Genomic DNA, 27232 nt, shown 5'->3' on the forward strand with positions numbered 1-27232 from the left:
GAAAGCAACGAGCTGTAAAGACCACGCTCTTCGTGGAGAGTGGTGACAGGAGGCTGGAGGAAAGTGGGTGACTTCCAGATGCAGTAAGGGAGGCCAATTAAGACGGCAGATGGGCAGCATCCAGGCCCTGGCTGCTGGTGACCTCAGCGGTCACGGGTGAGTGCGGACTTGGTGTTCCCGCGTCAGGGAGGTGGGCGTGGCCTGCTCGAGCGGTCGTCCCGGTGACCGGGCGGGGCGGGGCCCGGGGCGGGGCCGCCGGGCCGCTGCGTCACTCGGTGGTGGCGATGGTGCGTGTGTGTAGGGGGCGGGGGATACGCTGGGCGCGTCCCCGGGGTCACGTGGTGCGCAGCGCGCACAGTCCTTCTGTCGGTTGGTCCTGGAGCGGCGCAGCAGGAGCGGGGCCGTGAGGTGAGCTCGTGGCGAGGCGCGGCGACGCGAAGCCAGCTGGTTGGGGCCGTGGCGGGGGCAGGCCCCGTGCCGCGCGCGCGCCGTGCGGGCGGGACCGGGGACGGACGTCTCCGCTACTGCGGGACCCTAGCTCAGCCCCGCTCCCCGTCTGGCCCCCGATCACCCAGCCCCGGAGGGAGGCCTGGGGACCGCTGCTGTGAGCGTGGCGGGCGTGCGAGTGCCGCCCAATCCCTGCGGCTGCCTGCGGGAGTGACGGCCACTACGGCCAATCAGCGCGGCCCGAGGGGGCTGGGCTGCGAGGTGCGGGCCCGGGGCGCGGAACGGGGCAGTGGGGGTGGGGAGGAGTGCCGGAGCTGCACCCCCCCCCCCCAGGTTGGCCCGTGAGATGGGGGCGCAGCCCACACTGGTGCCTCTGCCGCGGGAACGCGTTTTCGTGTAGAGCCTTTCTTACCCTGCTCTGGGAAGCACACCCTTTCCTCAAGACCCTGTATATGGGAGTGTCCCCTTTCTCTATAGTTTGGAAAATCTGGGCGTCGCTCCCCTTCCTTAAGCTCTAGTCCTGGGATTGTCTCTCGGTTTCTAACTATCCCTAAGAACAGACTGAAGGCATACTCGCTCTTCTTTGCTCCTCTATACTGAGGGGACACTCCCATATTCCAACCTAATTAACAGTTCTCCCTTTTCAGTTTGGGGTTCAGTCTGCAGATAGTTCCCTCAGAAGTCAGATCAGTAACCAAAGTTTTGGGATACTTTATTATATCCCACAACTCTGAGGAAAAGAATTCTTTACAGGCCCCAAATCTGGTATGCTTTCAGAAGTTAGTGAATTTGAGGGGCAGTTCTTTTTTTTTTTTTTTTTTGGTCCTGCAGTCTGAGGTGAGCGTCCCTTTCAGGTTCTAGTCCAACTCCTGATGGTATGGCACGTAGTTTCCAATTTCACTTATAAGGGAACTCACTGTCTTGTCCTTAAGTCTGTCCTTGTGGTTGCATTTTTCATGCGTACTCCAAACTAACTGGTTTTTTGGGGGAGACTCGCTTTCCTATCTAAGAGTATGTTTGCTTTCTGGGTCTCTTCAAGGTTTGAGATGCACCTCTTTTAGCAGGAACCATATCACCCAGGGGTGCAGCAAGTGCTGGGCACACCTTTCTCCTGGATCCTCCCACTCCAAGATGGGATTGTTCTTGAGCACCCTCCCCACCCACCCATTTTCCACCTCGCCTTTTTTTCTAACTGAAAAACATTATTTATTTGGTGTGTGTCATGACATGTATGTGGCAATCACAGGACAACTTGCAGGATTCCTCTGCTTCCACTTTGTGGGTTCTAGGACTCAAACTCATATGGTCATTCTTGGCTGCACGTGTCAAGCCGTCTAGCTAGCCAGTCATCTTGTTTTGAGATCAGGTCTTGCTTTAAATTCATGATCCTCCTGCCTTGGCACCGTGCTGAGATTACAGGTGCTCCTTCCTAAACCATCTCTTTCCTCTCTCTCTTTTTGGTTTTTCAAGACAGGGTTTCTCTGTGTAGTTTTGGTGCCTGTCCTGGATCTCGCTCTGTAGACCAGGCTGGCCTGGAACTCACAGAGATCCGCCTGGCTCTGCCTCCTGAACGCTGGGATTAAAGGCGTGAGCCACCACCACCCGGCCTCTCTTTCTTTTAAGCTTTTCTGCCGTTCAAGATAGTTTCACTCTTGAGTTTCCTTCCCTCTTTAGAGCCACATTCCCCTTCCTGTGCTCTCCAGGGCTCTGTAGTGGGTCTCTTTGGTCTTCCTCTGTTGACTGCGTATCTGCAGAACACTCTGTGTCCTTCCCCCTAGGGCAGTTCTTTTAGTCACCCCTCCCGAGCCTTTCTTCCCTGACAGGATCCCCTTCCATGCCCATGGCTTTCATTGTTGTGAAGCCCTGTGTCATGAAGTAGTCTAGGTTATTCTGGAACTTATTGGGTAGTCCAGGTTGGCTTTGAACCCATGAAGATCTCCTGCCTCAGCCTCACAAGTGCTGGGATTACAGGCAAGAACTACCGTGCCTGGCTCACACGACTTTTTATATGTCCTTTGTCTTTCTGCAAATAGGAATTCTCTTGGTTCACTGTCCAGGCATTTTCCTGGTTTCTGGTTCCTGTTGGTCACTGTTGTGCTTATCTGGTGATGATAACGATTCTCCCCTCTCTTCCTCTTCACTGGAGGTGGCTGTAAGACCAGGGCTGCCAGACCTGTTGCTGGAGTCAAAATGTAAAGGAATCCCCTTTGTAATTTTTGGTTATTCTTAGGACTCTTAATTCTGTGATGCATTACTTCCTGTAAGTTTCTGGTGAAGCTCTCCATTGTTTTTGTGGGTCTGATCACAGCAATCAAGACAGGAGGATTATTGCAAATTTAAGGCTGCCTGGTTCATATAATAAGTTCCAGGCTAGCAAAGGGTACATAACAAGATCCTGTCTCAAACAAACAGATCTGATTAGGTAGGTTCTACTTCCCCCTCCCCCCCAACACACCCCATGTCTTTGTTTTGTTTTTTTTTGAAGACAGTTTTTCTGTGTAGGCCTGTCTGTCCTGGAACTCACTTTGTAGACCAGTCTGACCTCAAACTCACAAGAGATCGCTTGCCTGAGGGCTGGGATTAAAGGCATGTGTCACCACTGCCTGGCTTCTTTTTTAACCTCTTTGTTCTGGGTGGGCTTCAAGGGCTTTTTCTAGTAATGTATATCTTCTAACCCTAAACTTTGTATAAAGAAAAGAAGTCATGTGGGCTGAGGGATGTAGCTCAGTGGTGGAATATTTGCCTACAGTGTGTGGAGGGCCAGGATGTGATCCTCAGCTTGAAAAACAGTGTGCAGCTGGGCTGTGGTGGTCAATGCCTTTAATCCCAGCACTAAGGAGGCAGAGGCAGGCGGATCTCTCTGAGTTCAAGGCCAGACTGGTCTACACTACAAAGTGAGTTCCAGGACAGCTAAAACTGTTAACAGAGAAACCCTGTTTTGAAAAAACAAAAAGCAAAGCAAAACAAACAAACAAACAAACACCCAGTGTGTGACCCTGCTTCAAATAAAAAAAAATGAATGAAAAGAAAAACTGTGTGTAGATCTCGCTCTCCTTCATGCCCTTGATTAATGTTTGCCTGTCTTTTCTCCTGACCCCCACTTTACAAACACCTGGGACATCTTGTCTCAGTAGGTCCTCACCCCTCCTATTTCTCTTTTCCTCTCCAGATTTTTGCATAAGGCTTTTCAGCCTTGAACCCCTGATGAGTTTCTCCACAGCTGGAGTTTCCAGTGCTTAGGGTATAATGACTCCTGACCTTTCTTCCTTTTGGGAAGTACTTGAATGTGCAGCTGCAGAGGCAGCCTGGGGGAGGGAGTTTGGATCTGAGAAGCTATACCAGTAGGGCAGGGCAGGAATACAGCATTTGAAGATCCAAGGCCTGAATCTCATCTGGAAACTGGACATTTGCCAGGCACCTGCTTCCTAGGGATGCTGGGAGATTTAATGGCACCCCCGGGAACCTGTAGGAATTAATGGGGCTTGTGGGGAAGCGCCCCGAACTCAGTCTGAGAACTTGAATAAAATTGACCATTGTTGTGCTTTCGAACAGCTAAGCTTCTTCAAATTTTTTTGTTCACTAAAGCCCTAAAACTAAGTTGTGTTATTTCAGGAAGGGAAATAAATCCCGTGTTCAGTACTACATTTCTCTAAAAAAGAAAAAAAAAAAAAAAAAAAAGAATGGAGGTCTGTGAGTAGTACCTAATAAACTATGATCTGCTTAAGTGAGCAGGTAGTTTGTCTCTTTGTTTGGTTGTTGCTGCTCCATCTGTATAGTGCAGTAAGTACACCCTTGATGGCCCTGCATTCCTGCTTCTCATCCTGGATGTGCCTGTCTTGTTAAAATGCTTGCTCTGATTTGGTAGATGGGGGGTGGGGTCTGAGTGTATGCCATTCTAGTTTTTGGGTGGTATTAAGATTAGGTAAGTACACATTGAGTAGCCAGATTCCATATACAGCTGGAGTGCTCAGTGAAAACTGAAAACTGATTGTTAAACAAATGCTGGGGTATTGTTTTCCACTGTCCCTTTGTTCAGACACACACACACACACACACACACACACACACACACACACACACACCTCAAAGTTGTACGAGTCCATTGTTCTCAGACAGGATCTTGTCTTGAATTATCTATGTATAGGCTTGAACATATACTTCTTGTGATGGGATTACAGATTTACACCGCTGTGCCCAGTTTCTTTTTTTCTTTCTTTTTTTTTTTTTTTTCTTTTTGGTTTTTCAAGACAGGATCCTGGAGAGCTCTGTAGATCATACTGGCCTTGAACTCACAGAGATCCTCCTGCCTCTGCCTCTGGGGGTGCTGGGATTAAGAGAGTATGCCACCACGACCCAATTTCTTTTTCCCCTCCCTTTTTTTAGTTTAAAAAAAAAAGAAAGGTTATTTTATTTTATGTGGTTGACTGCATGTATTTATCTGCACCATGAGTATGCCTAGTGCCCACAGAGGTCAGAAAAGGGAGTTGGATCCCCTGGATCTGAAGTTACAGTCATTTGTGACTTGCTTTGTGACTGCTAGGAATTGAACTGGGGTCCTCTGAAAGGTCAGCCAAGCCAGTACTCTCTCCAGCCTCAAACCCTCCCCCCCACTTTTTGAGATAGTCTTGCTATGTGTAGCCCATGGCTGTCTTCTTACCTCAGGGTCCGGTACTATAGATAATTGCCACTGTTCCTGGCTAACCTTTAGCTTTTTAAACTGTCTACAAAATTTATTGGTTTCTCTGTATGTTGCCATATTTAAGTGCTTAAAAATATGTTGCTTAAAGGTGAACTTGTTTTGTTTCTTGAGACAGGGTTTCTCTGTGTTGTTTTGGTGCCTGTTGTACATTCAAGACAAATGTTCTACTTTCTTCTTCTTCTTCTTCTTCTTCTTCTTCTTCTTCTTCTTCTTCTTCTTCTTCTTCTTCTTCTTCTTCTTTTTTTTTTTTGTTTCTTGAGACAGGGTTTCTCTGTGTTGTTTTGGTGCCTGTTCTGGATCTTGCTCTGTAGACCAGGCTGGCCTCGAACTCACAGAGGTCCATCTGGCTCTGCCTCCTGAGTGCTGGGATTAAAGGCCACCACTGCCTTGACTGGCTTTGAACTCCTGATCCTCTACCTCCCAAGTGCTGGAATTCTAAGCATCTGCTACTTATGCCCAGTTCTCAGTGGGTTTTTCCATTCTCTTAAATCATTTGTACCTGTTTGCCTGTTAGTTTTCTTGGCCCTTTTCCAATATGATCCTCGTCCAGGCCCTGATCAGGATGAACCTGAATGACGAGACTGTTTTGTGTCCCTGATCTTCCCCTAAGCCTTCCATTCCTCACACGACTGTCAGATTATCTTCAGGGACAGATTTGATCTGGATCTGGCACTAGTCCCAGCTCTTACACTCACATGTGACCTCAGGCAAATCACGTTGTGCTCTTAGGGCTAGGCCTCATTCTCCCCAGCTGAACGCTGAGCAGTTACTGATTTCAAGGTTCACCCCTCACAGAATCTGTAGGGACCTTGTTTAGAGCCAGCTGCCTGCAGGAACACCTAGTAGCAGGTCTGATTTCCTTCACATGCTTCAGTGGGCAGACTGCCAGTGGTTTCCTTGTCCCAAGTCACTTTTGCTGGCACTGTGTCCTTTTTAGCCAAACAGCCAGCCTGTCTTCACACCCCGTGTCAACCTTCTTCTGCCTCTGTGTGCTCTTGTCAGTTGTGGGCTGTATTTCATTCAGAACTACCTGAAGTTCTCGAAGAAGTCGGCTTGAGTTCTCCATTCAGTATTAGCTGTCTGTCTGCATTACTAAGGGAGACTGTTGGGTTTTTTAGGCTGTATTTTGTATATAACCACATTTACTTGTAAATGCTTTTAAATAATGCATATTTTAAGTGTTTTCCTTCCACATTCCAACCTTTTAATATTATTAATATTTGTGTGTGTATGTAAGAAGTATGTGTGTATATGTGTATTTTTGGAAGCCAAGGTTCTTCAATCACTTAGCCCTTTTATATTTATTCATTTATATAGATCAGGTTGGCCTCAAACTCAGAGATCTGCCTGATCTTGTCCGTCCCCCCCCCCCCTTTTTTTTTTTGAGATATAGATCTGGCTATCCTGGAACTCACAGAGATCCATCTGCCTCTGCCTCCTGAGTGCTGGGACCAAAACCAAATTTATTTACTTAAATTTTTTTCTTTTCTTTTCCCCACCTCTTTTATTTGTTATTTTTCGATCTTAATTATACACCTTTTTTTTGTGTGTGTTTTACCTTCATATCTATGTACTTTGTGCATGCAGTGCCCTCTGAGGCCAGAAAGAGGGTATTGGATCCTCTGGAACTGGAGTTACAGACAGTTGTGAGCTGCCCTATGGGTGCTGGGGATTGAACCTGGGTCCTCTGGAAGATCAGTCAGTGCTATTAACCAATGAGCCATAGCTCCAGCTCCCTCCATCTTACTTTTTGAGGTAAGAGCTCATTGAACCCAGAGCTCTCCATTTTGGTTAGATTGGTTGGCCAGAGAGCCCCCGGGATCCACCAGCCTCTCTCTCCCCTGCTGTGGTGAGGATACAGGCAAGTGCTGCCAGTCTGGGCTTTTAAATGGGGCTGGGTCTATCTAAACTCAGGTCCTTTTGTTTGCACGGCAAGCATTTTACTCACTGAGCAATCTCCCCAGACCTTATTTTTTATTTTTAAATTTTTCTTGAGATGGGATCTCCCTGTGTAGATCAGGTTGGCCTTGGGTTTGTGAGAATCTGACTGTCTTTGCCTCTTAAATGCTGGGATTACAGGCAGGTATCATCATGCCTGGTTCCCTCTCCAACTCCCACCCCCACTGCTTCCCCTCCACCCCCTTTTAATTAGCAGGGCAAGTAGCATGAAATTCTGAAGGTGAAAGGCAGTTTGCAGCCAGATGGAGTGGATTGTGCTTAGAATTCCAGCACTGGGGAGGTGGAACACAGGGGAATCAAGAGTTCAAAGCCATCCTTGGCTGCATAGTGAGGTCTGCCTGGCTTACCGGGACTGTCTCAAACAACACGAAAAGCGGTTTGCTTTGCTTTAAGACCTGGAGCTAGTGGGTGGTGGTGTGTGCCTTTCATTCCTGCACTTGGGAGGTAGAGGCATGCAGATCTCTGTGAGTTTGAGGCCAGCCTAGTCTACAAAGTGCATTCCAGGACAGCCAGAGCTACACAGTGAAAACCTGTCTTGAAACCCCCCCCCAACCCCCCCCCCAAAAAAAAAACCCGAAACAAACAAATAAACCCAAAACTGTGCATCTAAACTTTGAAAACATGTACTAAGTGCAGATACCTTTCAAAAACTACCCTAGAGGGCTTGGAGAGATGGCTCAGGGGTTAAGAGGCTGCTCTCCCAGAGGTTCTGAGTTCAATTCCCAGCAACTCCATGGTGGCTCAGAACAATCTAATGTGGGATCTGATGCCCTCTTCTGGCATGCAGGCTTCTTGCAAATAGAATATTCACACACATAAAATACATAAATAAATAAATCTTAGGAAACAAAAGTTAAGCAAACAAACCCTATTTCAGAGCTGACACATACCTGAAATCCCATTGCTCTGAAGGGTGAAGTCGGGAGCTTGAGATGCAGCGTGTTCAACCTTTTGACATTGCAGTATGATATAGTCATCTGCAGATATATTGGGCCAGATTCACAGCTATCCTGGGATGCATCTGCCCTGTGGACTACGGGTTGGATATGCCTGATAGAGTTTGAGGCTAGCCTGGTCTATATATCAAGACTTTGCCTCTAAAAGAAGACAAAACAAGGCTGGTAAGATTGCTCAGTAAGAGTGCTTGCTGATGACCTGAGTTTGATTCCTGAAACCCATGTAAATGTGAAGGAGAGAGGTAACTACAAAAATTGATTCCTGCAGTCACAGATACATCTACACATATGCATAATAATAAAAATCCTTTCAAAAAATTAAACAAGCTGCGAGTGGGGCTTGCTGGTGTGTACCTTTGATCCCGGCTCTCTGGTTGTAAAGTTAGAGGTAGTGCTCGCTGAGTTTCAGGCCAGCCAGGGCTACGTAGTGTTCACAAACAGACAGAACAACATGACTCAGGTGGGGAATGTAGCTCAGTGATAGATCACTTACTTAGGATATGGGGGGTCCTGGATGGATCCCCAGCAGCATAAACAAGGCCCCTAGATTTCTAATGAATTCCTTGAGAATGTCTTGATAACCATTGCTGATGAGTATGGAAATCAGTCCTCATAGGTGCATTTGGTCTACTGATTTATTGCCCTCACTTCTTAGAAAGGAATATGGGGAAGATAGCTATAACTATATAGATAATATTTGGTGGTCCTGGGCTTGGACCCTAGGATACTCTCATTCTTGGTAAGTACTCTGTCACTTAAAATGTTTTTTTATGTTAAAAATTATTTTTATTCCTGTGTTTATTTTTTATTTATCTTTTAATTTTTTTTTTGAGACAAGGACTCACTATATAGCTCTGGCTGTCCTGGAACTTACTATGTAGACTGACCTTAAACTCACAGAGATCCACCTGTCTGTCTCTGCCTTCAAGTGTAGGGATTAGTGTGGCCTGTGCCAACATGTTCAGCCCCCCCCCCTTTTAAAATAAAAAAAATTTTTAGGGTTTTTTTTTTTTGTTTGTTTGGTTTGGTTTTTTTTTGAGACATGGTTTCTCTTTATAGCCATGACTGTCCTGGAACTTGCTCTGGAACTAGACCAGGCTGGCCTTGACCCTAGAGATCCACCTGCCTCTGCCTCCCGAGTGCTGGAACTAAAGGCATGCACCCCTGTCTGGCTTGGTTTTTATTTTATTTATATGGGTATTTTGCTTGCATGTGTGTCTGTGTGCCATGTGCATTGGCAGTGCTTGTGGAGGCTTGAAGAGAGTGTTGGCTCCCCTGGAACTGGAGTCATAGAAGGCTGTTAGTTGTCATGTGGGTGTTGGGAATTGAACCGGGGTCCCCTGGAAGAGCACTGGTTGCTAGTACTCCTAAGTGCTATCTCTTCAGCCCCCAGCCTTTTGTCTTATTTTATTTGTTTGAGATGGGTTTTGCTGTGTAATTCAGGTTGTGTAGTCCTCCTGCCTCCGCCTTCAGAGTACTGGGATTACAGGTGTGTGTGTGTGTGTGTGTGTGTGTGTGTGTGTGTGTGTGTGTATGTGTGTGTGTGTGTGTTTAGCCACTCAGTTTTGATAGGTTACAAGCTTAGAGAGAGGAGTGGTGCTGCCTTTGGGCTGCTTTCTCAGGGACTGCCCCACTGATCTTGACTCACAGTGAGGTAGCCTAATCAAAATCAAAACCTTTACTTGGAATAGCGGTGATAGCTTTGTTGGGTCCTTGCCTGGATCTCTCCAGCTGGACCTTGGTTATTTGGCCAAATGGAACGAATGAGCTTTCAGAAACCTTGTAAAACCTTCAAGAGTCTGGTATTAGTCACCATGTGTAAATAGGATGGTTGTGGGGAAGGGAGGTGATGCTTGAGTCGGTGGTCTTTGGGAAAGGACTCAGAGGTGTCATTTGGGGGAGGGTTTAAAATGAGGCCTTTATTCCATGAAGGAACATAATCCTAGGAATTCAACTCCTAGGTGTCGTAGGGGAGTGCATTTGGATGTTTTTCCTAGTAGAAGCCTATGATTTTGAGGTCTCTTTCCCACATAAAAAAGGTCTAATCGGTAGTTCCACTACACCTTTATACTAACTCTCTGGAGGCAGGAGCATCTCTGAATTGGAGGCCAGTCTGGTCTCCAAAGGAAGTTCCAGGCCAGCCAGGGCTGCATAGTGAGACCCTGTCTTAAAAAGAGAGTGGGATGTGTATGTGTCTACAGCTGGGTAGATTGACTTACCTTTCTTGCTTCTGCAGGAGCACAGATAATTGAAATACCTAGGTTGTGGAAGTCTGTCATGGAAACTCCGGCGCTTAAAACTTCCCACCTCTTCCAGGTGCTGGGGTTACAGACATGCTAATGTTCCTGACCCTTCGTTTTCAGAAAAGAAAACATAGCAGTCCCTTATCATTGTATTGTCAGGATTCTAAAGACCATTTTTGAGAGGTTTGATTTTTTTTTTTTTTTTTTTTTTGAGACAGGATCTCATGTAGTTCAAGCTAGCCTCAAATTTGCTCTGTAGCTGAGGAATGACCATGAACTTCTAATCCTCGTGCCTCCACCTCTTAAGTGCTTGGATCACAGGCCTGTATTGCCACTATCTGCCATGAGGCCTTTCTAGGTTTTAAGTTTTGAATTACTGCATATTTGGGTATGTAGAGGGTACTAATGGCATAGCTTGGCCATGGAGGGTCAGATGGCATCCTTTCCTCTAGCCAGGTGAGTCTGGATTGAACCCGAGTCCTCTGGACAAGCAGCCGGTGCCCTCACCGCTGAGTCATCTCCTCAGCCCCCAAGCCACAATATTTTCAGATAGAGCATTGTATGTGGCCCAGGCATTGCAGCCTTGCATTGGTGATGCTGCTGCTTTAGCGTCAAGGGTAGCTGGGATTATAGTTGTCTGTCACCACAACCTGCTCAAAGGCCATAAATAAATGTATGTATGTATACACACATAATATTGACAGGATTGTACATGTATACAGTGTATTTTGATCATTTCCACTAGGCCTGTGCCCCCCCCTTTCATATAACACACCATTAGTCCATCCATATTTGCATGGATATGGGAACATCCACTGTAGCATGGGCACACACTTAAAGAAAAGTAACTGTCCCTCTTTCAATTACCACAGCTCCTCAGCTAAGGGTAAGGCTGGCTTGATCTAGTGCAGCTCTCCCGTAAGTAACCACTGCTGTGGCTTCCTTCGTATGTACAACAACTGTTTTCCTATCCAGGGCAGAGCAGTTCCCAGCAACCTCCCCAGCCTCTCATCCTCATTCTTTTCACCCCATCTTCCAAGATACGCCCTTAGGGGGCGGGGAGATTGGTATAGATGACCTATTTAGGGCTGAACACTCGATTCCACCGACTCTCAGCACTTTGATCAGCTGTCTTTTTTTTTTTTCTTTCTTTCTTTCTTTCTTTTTTTTTTTTTTTGGTTTTTCGAGACAGGGTTTCTCTGTGTAGCTTTGCGCCTTTCCTGGAACTCACTTGGTAGCCCAGGCTGGCCTTGAACTCACAGAGATCTGCCTGCCTCTGCCTCCCGAGTGCTGGGATTAAAGGCGTGCGCCACCACCGCCCGGCTTTTTTTTTTTTTTTTTAAGATTTATTTATTTATTATGTATACCAAGAGGGAACCAGATCTCATTACAGGTGGTTGTGAGCCACCATGTGGGTGCTGGGAATTGAACTCAGGACCTCTGGAAGAGCAGTCGGTGCTCTTAACCTCTGAGCCATGTCTCCAGCCCTCAGCTGTCTTTTTTTTTTTTTTTTATAATTTATTTATTTTTATTTTATGTGCATTGGTGTTCTGCCTGTATGCACGTCTGTGTGAGGGTGTTAGATCTTATAGTTACAGACAGTTGTTAGCTGCCATGTGGGTGCTGGGAATTGAACCCATGACCTGTGGAAGAGCAGTCAGTGCTCTTAACCGCAGATCCATCTCTCTAGTCCCAGCTGTGAGTCTTTAATTAGCCACTGCTCACTGCAAAAAGAAGCTTGTCTGCTGGGTGCCATAGCTAAGTTCCTTAGTTTTGGCCTTTTTCTACCATGTAGGGTTGGGTCATTGCTGCTGGTTTCTCTGTATTGTTGGGAATGAGATATTTGTCAAGGATTTGGCATGCAGCAAAAACTGAACAGATGTTAGCTATTTCCTGGAATTAATAGATAAGGAGGCCAGGAATAAATGTTAATATTTAAAGCATAAGAGAATTAGTTGTCACTGAGTGGTGGTATTGCATGCCTTTAATCCCTGCACACAGGAAGCAGAGGTAGGCAATCTCTGAGTTTGAGGCCAGCCTGGTCTACAGAGCTAGTTCCAGGACAGGCAGAGCTGTTACACAGAGAAATCCTGTCTAGAAAAACCAAAAAAGAAAAAAAAGGAGAGAGAGAAAATTAGTTGTCTATTAAATAATGTGTTCTTAACATTCTGTGAGCAACAAAAGAGCTGCTTTTTCAGGGGAAAACAGTTTAGCTGTGTTTTCCTGCGACTTTCAGAAAGAACACTCATGTAGCCAGGTTATGGTGGCTCATGCCCATAAGTCTAAGACAGGAGGAGCCAACCTGGGCTACAGAGTGAAACTTTATCTCAATAAAAGGAAATAGGGGGAGCCGGGCGGTGGCGCACACCTTTAATCCCAGCACTCGGGAGGCAGAGCCAGGCGGATCTCTGTGAGTTCGAGGCCAGCCTGGGCTACCAAGTGAGCTCCAGGAAAGGCGCAAAGCTACACAGAGAAACCCTGTCTCGAAAAACCAAAAAAAGAAAAAAAAAAAAAAAAAAAAAAAAAAAGGAAATAGGGGGAGAGAAGAAAAAAGAATCTACCCCAAACTCACTACAATCGTGGTGGCTCACACCTATAATCCCAGTATTTGGGAGGCCAGAGGCCGGCAGATTTCTGGAGTTCAAAGCCAGCCTGGTCTGTGTAAGCAAGTTCCAGGCCAGTCAGGGACACATGGTGATCCCTGTCTTGGGGGGAGGAGGGGGAAAACAACCCACAAAAACCAACCAAACAAAAAAAAACTAAAAAACAAAACAGCAACCTCCCTTCCCCCTCAAAAAAAACCCCAAACCAAGCCTCACTCCAGACCTCTAGTCTGAAGTCTTTAGACAATGGAGATGCTTGCAGGCTTAAGTCCCAAGGGCCTAAGAAGAGTAGTTCAAGATTTTGTCAGACCCCAGGGACAAAATCACAGTCTCTCTTCAGGTGCTCTGTTCCTTAGGTTTTGCCATCCTCCCTGTGCCCCCATAGGGTATCAATAATAGTTTGTATGTGTTTCTGTGTTTTTTTTCCTTTTCTTTTCTTTTCTTTTCTTTTCTTTTCTTTTCTTTTCTTTTCTTTTCTTTTCTTTTCTTTTCTTTTCTTTTCTTTTCTTTTCTTTTCTTTTCTTTTCTTTTCTTTTCTTTTCAGGATTCTAGCACGGAGTCCTTTAATCCTCCGTAGGATGGTACTGACCTTATTCTGCTTTCCTAGTGAAGAAGCTGAGGTCACCCCATAGCATGTGTATGTCACATAAGGTCACTGCTTGTTAGATGCTAAGGTTCATCAAGAGTTCCTTACCAGCCGGGAGGTGGTGGCACACACCTTTAATCCCAGCACTCAGGAGGCAGAGGCAAGTGGATCTCTGAGAGTTGAGGCCAGCCTGGGCTACAGAGCAAGTTCTAGGACAGCCAGGGCTGTTACACAAAAGAAACCCTGTCTCAAAAAAGCCAAAAAAAAAAAAAAAAAAAAAAAAAGTTCCTTACCTTCAGCTGAAACCAATATTGAGCTGTGATTGAGCAGGTCAGATGTTGTGGGGTACAGAACTGACGCCTTGTTGAGAGGAACTGATGTCTGTGCTGAGGCCTGATGGAGCAGGGAGCGGCAGAAGCAGCTTTTCCGTAAAGTTCTAGAGGTTGGAACGTCAAGCAGTCTGGATTAGTAGGGCTTAGGGCTGCGAGATCAATAGCCTTGACTGCTTATTGTGAGTCAGGCTCTTGGAAACCTGTGTGAAAGGATGCACTATATATTATAGGGGAGGAGCCTGGGCTCGGGGGCGATCCCAACCTAGGCCAGCCACCCTGCTGCAGAGTTCTGGCTCATAACTGCTAAGATAGACTTCCCTGCTTCCCTCCTTTCCAGCTCCCATCTTTAGAGACCCCTTTTGACTTGGCAGTGTAGTTGTTATGTGGAGTCAGACTCCCTGAGTTCACTTCTTTGTTCTCAGAAAACCCAGCCCGGCTTCCAGACACCCACTGTCTCGGTGTACTCAAAGCTGGCCTTGAACTCAATCTCCTGCCTCCAAGTTCCTAAGTGCTGGGGTTATAGGTATATACCACCATGTCCTCCCTGCTTGTGTATATGTGGGATTATATACATGTTTGTGTGTGTTCATGTATAATCACAGCCCTCAGGAGGTAGAGGCAGCAGGAGGATCCATGTTCAAGGTCATCCTCAACTACATAAGATCCCATCCTAAAAATTTTTTTTAACCAAAATGGGGTGAGGGGGTCCTTAATTGGGTACCCCTTGGCAATGGAGAAACCTTGACGTAGGGCCTGCAGAATGGTGACCAGAAAATGAAGTAGTGCTGAGTGTCTAATCCTGGCCACTTGAGACGCTGAGGCAGGAGGAGTCTGGCTACAGAATAAGACCTTGTCACCAAAAAAAGAAAAAGACAAAGTAAAGAGGAGTTCAGGACACAGCCAGTGTCAGGCTGGAGGCTCTCATTCTGCAGTGATGGGGAAGGAGGAGGAGGGACTGTGAGGGTAAGATGTTCCCTTAGCAGGCTCTCCCACTGACTCTGGAAAGTTCCAGCTAGCCTGTTCTTAGTAATATGGAATGAGTAAACTCAACCTGTTTAATTAGGGAAGGAACAGCTTGGGTCCTCAGAGAATGCATTTTTTGTTGTTTTGAAAACAGTGTTCTTCAGGCTACTTCAAACTTGGGGCAACCCTCTTGTGTCAGGGTGCAGCCTTATTTTATCTATTTATTTCCTCCCCCCCCACTAGAGTTACAGACAGTTGGGAGCTTCCATGTGAGTGCTGGGAATTGAACCTGAGTCCTTGGGAAGAGCAGCCATCTCTCCAGCCTGCCTTATTTTATTTATTACTGTGTGTGGGATTCTTGCATGGGTTGGGGTGGGCTGTGTGTGCTGTGGCACCTGTGTAGAGGTCAGAGGACAACTTTCACAGTCTCTGTTCTCTTTTTGGGTACATCTCAGGATCTCACAGAACTCAGGCTGTCTGTCGGTTTGCATTAGCCATCAAGGGTTTTACCCAATGAGTTATCCTGAAGGCCCCTAGAAACCTTTTTTTTTAGTTTTGTTTTTTTTTTGTTGTTGTTGTTTTGTTTTTTTGTTTTTTATTTATTATGTATACAGTGTTCTGCCTGCATGTATGCCTGTAGGCCAGAAGAGGGCGCCAGATCTCATTACAGATGGTTGTGAGCCACCATGTGGTTGCTGGGAATTGAACTCAGGACCTGGAAGAGCAGCCAGTGCTCTCAACTGCTGAGCCATCTCTCCAGCCCCGGTTTTGGTTTTTTTAGAGACAGGCTTTCTCTGTGTAGCCCTGGGTGTCCTGTAACTCTTTCTGTAGACTAGGTTGGACTTGAATTCACAGAGATACGCCCCTGCCTCTGCCTCCTGAGTCTAGGATTAAAGGCGTGAGCCACCACTGCCCAGTTAGAAAGCTTTTTTTTTTTTTTTTTTTTGGTTTTTTTTTTTTTTGAGACAGGATTTCTTTGTGTAGCTTTGCGCCTTTCCCGTGACTCACTTGGTAGTCCAGGCTGGCCTCGAACTCACAGAGATCCGCCTGGCTCTGCCTCCCAAGTGCTGGGATTAAAGGCGTGTGCCACCACTGCCCGGCAGAAAGCTTTTTTTAGAAAGTTTTTAAACCTTTTTTCCCAGGGCTGGAGAGATGGCTCAGTGGTTATGAGCACTGACTACTACTGCAGAGGACTTGGGGTCAGTTTTAGGACTCATGTCAGAAGACTAGCAACGTTTGTAACTCTAGGTCCAGCATATGTGATGACACTCTGGGCACTGTCTACATGTGGTGTACACATACATACAGGCACAATACTCATACATGTAAGGAATGGTTTCTCTGTGTTGTTTTGGTGTCTGTCCTGTATCTTGCCCTGTAGACCAGGCTGGCCTCAAACTCTCAGAGATCCACCTGGCTCTGCCTCCCGAGTGCTGGGATTAAAGGCGGGTGCCACCACTACCCGGCAAGAAAAACTTACATAAAAAAAACCCCACAATCCTCTTGAGAGCTGGAGAGATGGTTGAGTGGTTAAGAGCACTTGCTAGTCTTGCAGAGGTCTGGGTTCAACTCCTAGCATCCACACAGCAGTTGACAACTGTCTGAAATTCCAGTTCCAGGGGATACAACATCCCTCTGACATCCACAGGCACCAGGCATGCGTGTGATGCACAGACACACATATTAGAAAGATACTGACATAAAAGAAAGTTCTCTCTCTCTCTCTCTCTCTCTCTCTCTCTCTCTCTCTCTCTCTCTCTCACACACACACACACACACACACACACACACACACACACACACACACACACACACACAGAGCTGGGTAGATGACTGAGCAGTTAATAGCACTATCACCTCTTCCAGAGGACCTGGATTTGATTCCCAGCACCCACATGGGGGCTCACAACCATCTGTAACTCCAATTCCAGGGGACCCAACTTTTCTGGCTTCTGCAGCTATAAAATAAAAAACAAACAAAAAACAACCCACAAAATGGAACTAAACTTTCCCTCCCCTCCCTGTCTTCATCTGTCCTGTCTCCACGCTGTCAAGTTTAATAGCCTGGTGGGGTGTGAGGCAGGACAGGGCCCTGCTTGAAACCACTTGTAGTATTTGTAGCACTGACTCGCCTCAGACTTACTTCGTAGTGGAGGATGATCTCAAATCTGTCTCTGTCTCTCAGGCGTGCTTCATGGCGTCTGGCATTTATTTTATCTTTTTAAGGTCCTGGGAATTGCACTCACAGCTCCTGTATGCTAAAGCATACATCCTGTGCTATGTCCTCCAGTCCTATGCTAGACATTTTAGTCGGCCCCTTAGAGACTTTTCTGCTCTGATCCTCTCACAGCACCCAAGGTATGCCATTATCCCTATTTGATAGATAACAGGAAAGCTGGCTTGAGGAGGTAGGTCATAAACAAAATTGGACTAGTAATTAGGGATGTGGACAGTCATGTCCACTTCCAGCACTTGGGAGGCAGAGGTAAGCAGTTTACGAAGTGAGTTCCAGACCATGGATGGCTGCATAGTAAGATCCTGCCTAAGAACAAGCTAAGCAACTCGAGGATTGCCTCTTTCTCTGTGAGTGTCCTAGAATGTTCTTAATTTTCCTTTTCTGAATGTGGAAGCTTCCCTCTACTTGTCTTCTGACTTCCACGTGGATACTGTGCCACACGGGCCCGTACACACAAAATAACTAAAAGTTCAATAAACATTTTAAATGAAAAAATACTGTTTTTCCTAAATGTGAGCATTAGTTCTAGATTTCTCCAGAACTGGATGTAAGAGGATCTTGGTTTCTTGTCACAAATGATGTTTTTGCATTCTGAATTGTAGTCTTCTGATTCAAGTGACAGTAGGAGATTCTAAGCATCTTCACAGCATGCCCCTCTCTTCTGGCTTGAACTTTGAAAGATGGCCATGGCTAGCGCTCCAGCCATTCCACTTTCCTCTGCACAGGACCTAACTTATCTCTGGCCTTTTCTGCTTGTTGTAAAGGTGTGATAATGCTGGCATAGCCTTTGAAAGGCTTCAGTGGCTTTATCTTCCTTTATCCAGATGCTGTCTCTGTCTACAGGCATAGATACAGACACAGCCATGTGTGCTTAGGGGATAATCTTACTTTTGACAACAGGTTTCTCGTGCTTGGATAATTTTTTTTTTGTTAGATTCATGTTGATTTTTATTTCTGAATGTGTGTGCCTATGTGAGTGTGTAGATACCCACAGAAGCCAGAAGAAAGCATCAAATTCCCTGGAACTGGAGGCTGTTGTGAGCTGCCCACTGTAGGTACTGGGAACTGAACTCAGATCCCTGAAGAGCAAGTGCTCTTCACTGCTGAGCCCCTCCCCAGCTCTGCCCTGTATAATTGTATATAGCCTTGTATAAGCTGTCAGTGCCTGAGAGGTTCCGTTTTTCTGCACTTATATCTCCTTTCAGTGTCATGGGAACAAAGAGTTTAGTCTTAATTGTATTACCTGGCTTTGAAGGTCCAGTAACACAGTGTAAGTATCAATTCTTTGACATTTTATACTATCTAATGTGGAGGTGGGAGGAGAGCTTGTGGGAGTTTGTTCTCTCCTTCCACCATAGGAGTTCTGGGGATTGAACTCAGGTCTTCAGGCTTAGTGGCAAGTTTACCTATAGAGACATCTTTCCAGTCCACAAATAAATTCTTGCATTTAAAAATTTGTACATAAACAACAAAACAAATTTGTATAAAGTCCTAGTCATGATGGCTCATGCCTGTAATCTCAGCACTGGAGAGACTGAGTTTGCTATGAGTTTGAGACCAGATTGTCTATATAGTCATAGTGATTTCCAGACCAGTTTGAGCTATAGAGAGACCCTGTGACTGAAAGTATAAAATTGTTTTGATTTGCATTTCCTTTAACTAAGGGTGCTTATGTGGGCATAAATTACATACTTCTTGGACCTTTGTGTCTCCCCATGCCACTCACTGTAATCTGGCAGCTCTTGCACTTTGTCCGTTTTTAGCATGCCTTTTACCTTTTTGTCCTTAGTCATAGCAGTCTTTGTTAATAAAGGAGGTTGACTCTTACCCCAATGGGCTATCGTTATTTTCGCTTTGAACTGTGTGCCACAGTGTGTATTAAAGCTCTCATTACTGTTGACTCGGGGCATTGACAGAGCACTGTGTCTAAGTAAATAAACTGGGCTCCCTGTCTCCTTTGGACCAGTGGGTTCCTGATTAGAGAGTTTGAATGTAAGGAGTATTTTGAAGTTCTGCCAAAGTCTTGACAGTAGAGTTGTACAGATTGCATCAGGCATTTTTCCCCCCTTGGGAAATTCCCCATGTCCGTATAGAACACATCCATATTGAACATATACTCTTCCTCTTGGAGGAAGATTGGAGATTTTTGGAGGAAAATTACCAAACTTTGAAGAATAGATGAATTAAAATTATTTGTATTTGAAAACTAAATGCAGCTAGGTGGTGGTGGTGGTGGTGGTGGTGGTGGTGGTGGTGGTGCAGGTGCACGCCTTTAATCCCAGCGCTTGGCAGGCGGATCTCTGAGGTCAAGGCCAGCCTGGTCTACAGAGTGAGTTCCAGGACAGCCAGGGCTACTCAGAGAAACCCTGTCTTGAAAAACCTAAAAAAATAAAATGAAATAAAAATAAAAATAAGAAATAAAAATGAAAATTAAATGTTAAAGTAAAAAAATACATACTTTAAAAAAATACTGTTTTGTGTTTTGGAGACAGGGTCTCTGTAGTCTAGGCTGGCCTGAATCTCTGTGTGTAGCCTTGAACTGGGATCCTCCTGGATTTGCTTCCCAAAAGGCCTGGCTGAAAAAAAATCCAAGACATACACTTTTTTTTTTTTTTTTTTGGAAACAAGGTCTCACTCACTATGGCGTCCAGGCTTGCCTAGCGCTCTTCATGTGGACTAGTGCCTCCCAAGTGCTGCAGTTAAAGGCATCTGCTACCATACTTGTCTTCTTTTTTTTAAATTCCTGCTTCTATGCTGAACTGATTACAAATATTATTATTAGTGGTAAAAAGATATCAGTATTTTTATATTCTTATTTTCTGTTAATTTTTTTACATTTAATTATTTTCGTTGTTTTTGTGCGCACACGCGCACTCTCTCTTGTGCCACAGCACAAGTGTGACTGTCAGGCAACTCTTTGGGATGTGTTTCTTCCTCTCACCATCTGGGTTCCAGGGATCAAACTCAGATCCTCAGACTTGGCAGGAAGCACCTTTGTCCACTGAGCCATCCCACCATCTCATGTGAGACTTTTTTTAAAAATTAAACTTTAATTTAATATTGTTTGAGCTAGGACCTTACTCTGTAGCCCTGGCTGACCTGGAACTTGATACATAGACCAGGTGGGCCTGGAACTCACAGAGATCCTTTGGCTCTGCCTTCCTAGTGCTGGGATTACAGGTATTTACCACCATACCTGGCCCTCCACAGTTCAACACCACAAAGACTGTTTTTCGGAGCCACTGGAAATAATTTGATCATCTTCATTTATCAGTTCCTGCTTCATGCCTATCTTACTATTTATTTATTTTTCTCTGAGAAAGGGTTTCACAATGTTATCCTGGTTGGCACTGAATTTTCAGTGATCTTCCTGCCTCTGCCTTCTATGTTCTTTGCTTCCATGCATGTGTCACCACGCCAGGCTCGATGGCCTACTATCTTCCTTTTGCCACGCTGGGAATTGAGTACAGGACCTTGTGTGCGCTGGGCAGGTTCTCTCCCACTGAGCCGAGTCCCCAGCAACTGTAGAGTTCATTGAGTCAAGTCTGGCCTAGAACCGGAACTTGAAATATAGCTGAGGATAACCTTGAACTCTTTTATTATATTTACTCTTTTTGAGACAGAATAAATCGATCTCTCTGTATAGCTCTGGCTAGCTTGAAATTCACAGACACCAGCCTGCCTCTGCCTCTGGAGTGCTGGGATAACAGTTTAATTAAACTGAACTCATGATATAGACCAGGCTAGCCTCGTATTCTTTTTGTTCCTTCTGCCTCAGCTTCTTGAGAATTGGGATTGTAGGTGTGTGCCAGAATGCCTGGCTTGCCTTTTTTTTTTAAAGATTTTTTTTTATTTTTGGTTTTTCGAGACAGGGTTTCTCTGCGTAGCTTTGTGCCTTTCCTGAAGCTCACTTGGTAGCCCAGGCTGGCCTCGAACTCACAGAGATCCGCCTGGCTCTGCCTCCCGAGTGCTGGGACTAAAGGCGTGCGCCACCACCGCCCGGCTAAAGATTATTTTTTATGTAAGATTATGTGTGTATGCTGGTGCTTGTGGAAGCCAGAAGAGGGCGTTGGATCTCCTGGAGCTGGGAATACAGGTGGTTGTGATCTGTCTGATATTGGGAACTAAAGTTTGGTTCTCTGGAAGAGCAGCAAGTGGCCTTAATTAGGCGCCCCTCCTTTTTTTTTTTATTTATTTACTTGTTTTTGTTTTCAAGACAGGGTTTCTCTGTATAACAGCCTTGGCCCTGGCTGTTACACAAAACTTACTCTGTTTACCAGGCTGGCTTTGAACTCACAGAGATCTGCCTGTCTCTGTCTCCTAAGTGCTGAGATTAAAGGCATGCACCACCACCGCCCAGCTTTATTTAGGTGGTTTTTGAGACAGGGTTCTCTGTGTAGACCTGGCTGTTCTAGAACTCACTATGTGGACCAGACTGGTCTTAAGCCCAAAGACCCACCTGCTGGAGTGCTGAGATTAAAGGCACATACCACTGTAGCTGGAAGTCTGTCCTGCAAACCACTCCCAGGTAACCAACACAGAGGCTTCATAGTAATTATAAATGTTTGGCCAATAGCTCAGGCTTGTTACTAGCTAACTCTCACATTTTCAATTATCCCATATTTTTATCTATGCTTTGCCATGTGGCTTGGTACCTTTTCTCAATATGGCATGTCCATCTTACTTCTCTGTGTATCTACTAGCGACTCCAGACTCCACCCTCCTTCCCAGAATTCTCCTAGTCTGGTTCTCTTTCTGCCCAGCTATTGGCCAGTCAGCTTCTTTATTAAACTAATCATAGTGACATATTCACACAGTGTAAAGGAATATTCCATTGCATACCACCATGCTCAGCTTTATGCACTTATTTTGAGACCACTTTATTTATTTATATTTATTTGGGTCTCACTATGTAGTAATGGCTGGCCTGGAACTCACAGAGACCTGCCGGCTTCTGAGTGTTGGATTAAAGACATGCAACACCCCTCCCCCTTCCCTGCTTTTCTTTTTTCTTTCTTTCTTTCTTTTTTTTTTTTTAGTGCTGAACTGGGACTTTGGTAGGTTAGGTAAGTGAGCTGAGGTGTACATGTAGCTCTATAACTCTGTTGCTTTTTCCTTTTTTTTTTTCTCTCGAGACAGGGTTTCTTGGTGTAGCTTTGTGCCTTTCCTGGAACACTCTGTAGCCCAGGCTGGCCTCGAACTCACAGAGGCCAGCCTTTGCCTCCCTAGTGCTGGGATTGAAGGCGTATGCCACAACTATTAAGTGGCTTTTCTGTTCTCTGACCCCAGATAAGTTTATTAGGGTACACAATATTTTGGGGAACACAATACCACCACATTTCCTCTCTTTTTGTCTAAAATTAAAAAAAGCTTATAACTAATACAAGAAAAACTATCCAGGATGTTGAGTTCTGAAACCTGAGTTATAGAAGGCTGTGAGCTGTCATGTGGATGCTGGAAATTGAACCCAGGTCCTCTGAAAGAGCAGCCATTGGCTTTAACCACTGAGCCATCTTTCCAGCTCCGGAACGGAACAGATTTATTTATTTGTTTGTTTGTTTGGTTGGTTTTTGAGATGGTTTCTCTATGTAACAGCCCTAGCTGTCCTGGAACTAGTTCTGTAGACCAGGCTGGCCTTGAACTCAGAGATCCGCCTGCCTCTGCTTCCTAAGTGCTGGGATTAAAAGCGTATGCCACCACTGCCTGGCGATTTATTTACTTATTTATTTATTATGTATACAGTGTTCTGCCTGTGTGTATGCCTGTATGCCAGATCTCATTATAGACAGTTATGTGGTTACTGGGAATTGAACTTAGGACCTCTGGAAGAGCAGCCAGTGCTCTTAACCTCTGAGCCATCTCTTCAGCCTGGGAACAGATTTATTATAGAAAAATAAGGAAACCTCTTGAGGGTGAAAGGTTGACAAGGAATACCAGGCCTTGAATGTCTGATCCTCTGCCTCTGCCTCTGCTTGCTTAGATTACAGGGAGGGCCACCATACCTGTCCTTATTTGGTGCTGGGGATCCAACAGGGCCTTGTGTATCCTATGCAAGCACTCTACCAACTGAGCTATGTCCTCAGCCCTTTTGTTTTTTTTTTTAAAGACAGGATTTCTGTGTGTGTTGTTTTGGTGCCTGTCCTGGATCTCGCTCTATAGCTCAGGCTGGCCTCGAACTCACAGAGGCTCTGCCTCCTGAGGGCTGGGATTAAAGGCGTGGGCCGCCACTGCCTGGCCAGCCCTACAACTTCTTGTCTACTTTTCCAAAAGTAGGGTCGGGTGCCATCAGTGTGTCTTTTTTTGTTGTTGTTTTTTGTTTTTCTTGCTTTGTTGTTCAGAGTTGGCATCAACCCCCTGCCCTGGGCTTAGGGATCCTCTTTCAGCTTCCACGTAGCTGGCACTGCCGGCCCAAGCCACCATTCTTGGCTAGTATCCCAGTTTACATTTACTTCCTTTCTAGCACTTAATTTTTATAGCAATTACAGCTTGAACTGACTTCTGTTTATTGGCAACATTTTAATATGAAGGCTCCTTGAGGGTAAGAACTGTTCGTCTCCTTGGGTCTTGACTAAATCTTCTCTGAAGAAATATTTGTTGAATGTGTCATTGAGTGGTTGAACTCGATCACGAGAGCAGTTATTTTTTGGAGTTCTGAGGGATGTACTTCATAGGTGAGACCTTGGTAAGCCTTGCTGAGAGGGTCTTCTGAATTTTCAGAGATCACAGGCTGCGGCACAGTGGAGGTGTATTGCTCATGGGGACACCCGATAGGACGGGAGGCCCGAGAGGGTACTGACAGAGTCATGGAGCTTGGTGATTTGAATAATGCTTGCTTGGTTTTTTTTTTTTTTATCGTGGTGGTGATGCTGCACACTGGACAGACTTTCCCAAGTTTCATAAATATTTAATTGGCTTTTTCAGGAGAATAAAAGCAGCCCTGTTGATGACTGAAAATGACAAAGCATCCACCTAACAGACGAGGAATCAGCTTTGAAGTGGGAGCCCAGTTGGAAGCTCGGGACCGTTTAAAGAACTGGTATTTTTATGTTTTTTTTTTCTGCTAATTAAAGCGTTTTAGGGAGGGAGTCTCCCCAGCGCTGGTAGAGTGGCGCTGCTGTTGTGGGTTCCAGCTTCTCTAGTCTTGGCAGATGCAGGGAAACTTAAGTTTAGAAGACAGGCCCATGCTTTCCCTTTGTTTGGTATGGGGATCCCTGGGTCACACTTGTCTCTCCTTTTCCTGTTTGATGAAGGAGTTATGGGAAAGCGGAACAGGAGTTACCCTGGGAAGGAAAGCTTTCTCCCTCTTGGCTGCCTGTCTGAAAGAAGAGCAGACTCGAGATGGAGATGAGGGGATGGATGGGAAGTGGACACACCGCCCTCCTGTTTTCTGGGTGTGGGATGGTTAAGAACAGGGTCTCCTTCAGGGTAATTGGATTGAGAAGCTGAGGGTTTTGACTGTATGGCTGAATTTTGTTAGTTTTGTGTGACAAGGCGTCTGGTAACTAAGGCTGACCTTGAATTGATAGACTAGCCTCCTGAATGCTTGGATTACAGGTCCCTGCAACTGTGGCTGACTTGTGTTAATTGCCTTTTGTCTTCTGGCTGTCAGATACTTTGAACGTTCATGTCATCTAGAAGTGTCTGGTAATATTGACATCTGGGGTTAGTCTAAGATTCATATAGTGAATATTTGGAGAGCAGTCTTGAGAACTAAGTACACCTGGGTGTGGTGGCAGGCACACACCTGTAATCTCAGTAGCTGGGAGGCTAAGGTAGGAAGATTTTACTGAGATCTGGAGCATAGCTTGGCAGAGTGAGTTTCAGGTCAGCATAAACCACAGAGTGAAATCTGACGCAAAACGTATACGAACCAGCTAGTGGAGATTCAGGTTCAGTTGGTGGAGTGTTTGTCTAGCATGCACAAAGCCCTGGGTTTGATTCCCAGCACTGGATAAATCTGAGGTGGAGAGGTAGAGGCCGGGGTATCAGAGGTTCAAGGTTATCCTATCTGCTACATAGTGAATTTGAGGCCAGCTGTGGTTATATGAAACCCTGCCTGAAAAGAAGTAGAAAAAGAAAAACAGAACAGCTACAAAGACAGTTGTAGTTGAGGACATCCTAGAATTTGGTTGTTTCTTGGTACTCCAAAACACAGAAGTTTTTGAGTTTTTCTAAGGAAGAGTTTAGCTCTTGTGATAGTTATCTCAGACTAGATTGACTGATTTCTGGAATGTAGGGAGAGGGAAGGGAAATGGCCTGGATAGAAAATTGTCCATGCTGTTAGGATCAAAGACCCTGGAACTAGAGAGTGAGTTTGATAGAATACTTGTCTGGTATAGGTGAGGCCCTGGGTTCAGTCTCTAGCACCTCAGAAATAAAAAATGTAGCTTGGTTGCATTTATACTGGGTGTGGGTAGAATTACTGATTCTGTAATTATTTTTTATATTGGTTTCAGCTATTTTTGTATTTGTGTGGGTGCAGTGTATGCATGTATGTGCATGTTTTCCAGTGCATTTGCCTTTGTATGCATGAATGGTTGTCATTTGTCTGTGTATGCATGTGGAAGGACGCATTAAATGGATTCCTCTATCACTGCCCACCTTATTTTTTGAGCCTGCACCTGGAACTTACTGTTTTGATATGACTGGCTCGCCAGGGAGGCACCATGGTCTGCCTGTCTCTTTCCCTTCCCCAGGCAATGGGCATGGTGCCTAGCTTTTACATGAGTGCTGGGGATTTGAACTCAGGTCCTCAGGTTTGCATAGCAAGCACTTTACCCACTGAACCATTTTCCCAGCCCTATCAGGGGGTTGTTCTCCCCCGACCCCTTCTGGCCACCAAGAGGAAATGGAGATTAAGCCCAGGGCTTTGTGCATATTAGACAATTGTTCCTTCTATTCCCAGCCGGTATTTCTGGTTTAGTGTGCTTTCTACTGCTGTGATAAAAACCATGACCAGAAACAACTCAGGCTTTTGTGTCTGGATCATTGTTCTTCCCCGAGGGAAGCCAAGGCAGAAACTCAAGCAAGGCAGGAACCAGGAGGCAGGAACTTAATGAAGCAGAGATCACAGAGGAATGCTGCTTACCGATTGCTCCTAGAGGCTTGCTCACTTTGCTCTCTTATACACCCTGGGACCCCCTGCCCAGGGATGGCATGGTCTAAGTGGACGGGATCTTCCCATATAAATTATTAATCAAGAAAATGCCCTTATCTACTTACCTATAGGCTAGTCTGATGGAGGTATTTTCTCAGTTGAGGTTCCTTTTTCCAGATGCTGACAAAAAATCTGACTAGTACAAAAAATTTTTTTTGAGACAGCGTTTCTCTGTGTAGTTTTGGTGCCTGTCCTGGATCTGGCTCTGTAGACCAGGCTGGCCTGGAACTCACAGAGATCCACCTGCCTTTGCCTCCTGAGTGCTGGGATCAAAGGCGTGTGCCACCACCGCCTGGCTAGTAAATTATTTTTTAAATTATTTTTTCTTTATTATTCTCATATGTGTGTGTCTAAGTTCAGGTGTGTGCACATCCGCATTTGTGGAGGTCAGAGGACAACTTGTGGGAGTCACTCCTTTTATGTAGGATCAGAAAAGCTCAGGTCATAAGGATGTAGCAAGTGCTTTTACGCATTAAACCATCTTGTTGAGTCGGGTTTTGACATTTTTATTCATTTGTTTGTTTGAGACAGTTTCTCTAGAACTCAGAGATCTGCCTTCCTCAGTCATTCTAGTGCTGGAATTAAAGGTATTCACCACCATTTCTGGCTTTGGTTTAAACTTTTTTTAATGTGCATTGGTATTTTTCCTGCATGTATGACTGTGTTGAGGGTGTTAGATCCCCTGAAACAGGAGTTACAGATAGTTGTGAGCTGACATGTGTGTGCTGGGAATTTAACCCACGGTCTCTGGAAGAACAGCCAGTGTTCTTAACTACTCTCTATCTCCGTTTTTGACATTTGTTTAAAGCCTGCTTTTATTGGGTGAGTGGTGTATACCTGTATCTCCAGCATTTAGGCTAAGGCAGGAGGATCCATCTGTAGTTTAAAGCTAACCCAAGCTACCTGAGATCTTATCTTGATAAACAAGTAGCTCCAAATAAAAAAGTTATTGTTGCGGGGCGGTGGTGGCGGCGCACGCCTTTAATCCCAGCACTCGGGAGGCAGAGCCAGGCGATCTCTGTGAGTTCGAGGCCAGCCTGGGCTACCAAGT

General features: G+C 45.4%; 1 protein-coding gene across 3 annotated transcripts in view; it reads left to right on the plus strand.

Annotated features, from left to right (window-relative positions):
- Positions 1–246: 246 nt before the first annotated feature.
- The window catches only part of Phf20 (PHD finger protein 20), a 120769-nt gene continuing 93783 nt past the window's right edge, over positions 247–27232 (plus strand). The window contains exons 1-2 of one of the 3 annotated variants that reach the window (XM_006988275.4): positions 247–408; positions 23946–24060. In XM_006988275.4, coding sequence (XP_006988337.1) covers positions 23978–24060 — 83 coding nt within the window. In that variant the 5' untranslated portion in view covers positions 247–408; positions 23946–23977. The remainder of the gene's footprint in view (positions 409–23945; positions 24061–27232) is intronic. The other 2 variants (XM_006988276.4, XM_076571040.1) reach the window with 2 other exon arrangements.

This window comes from Peromyscus maniculatus, chromosome 4, assembly GCF_049852395.1.
Source record: "Peromyscus maniculatus bairdii isolate BWxNUB_F1_BW_parent chromosome 4, HU_Pman_BW_mat_3.1, whole genome shotgun sequence".
NCBI classification, from domain to species: domain Eukaryota; kingdom Metazoa; phylum Chordata; class Mammalia; order Rodentia; family Cricetidae; genus Peromyscus; species Peromyscus maniculatus.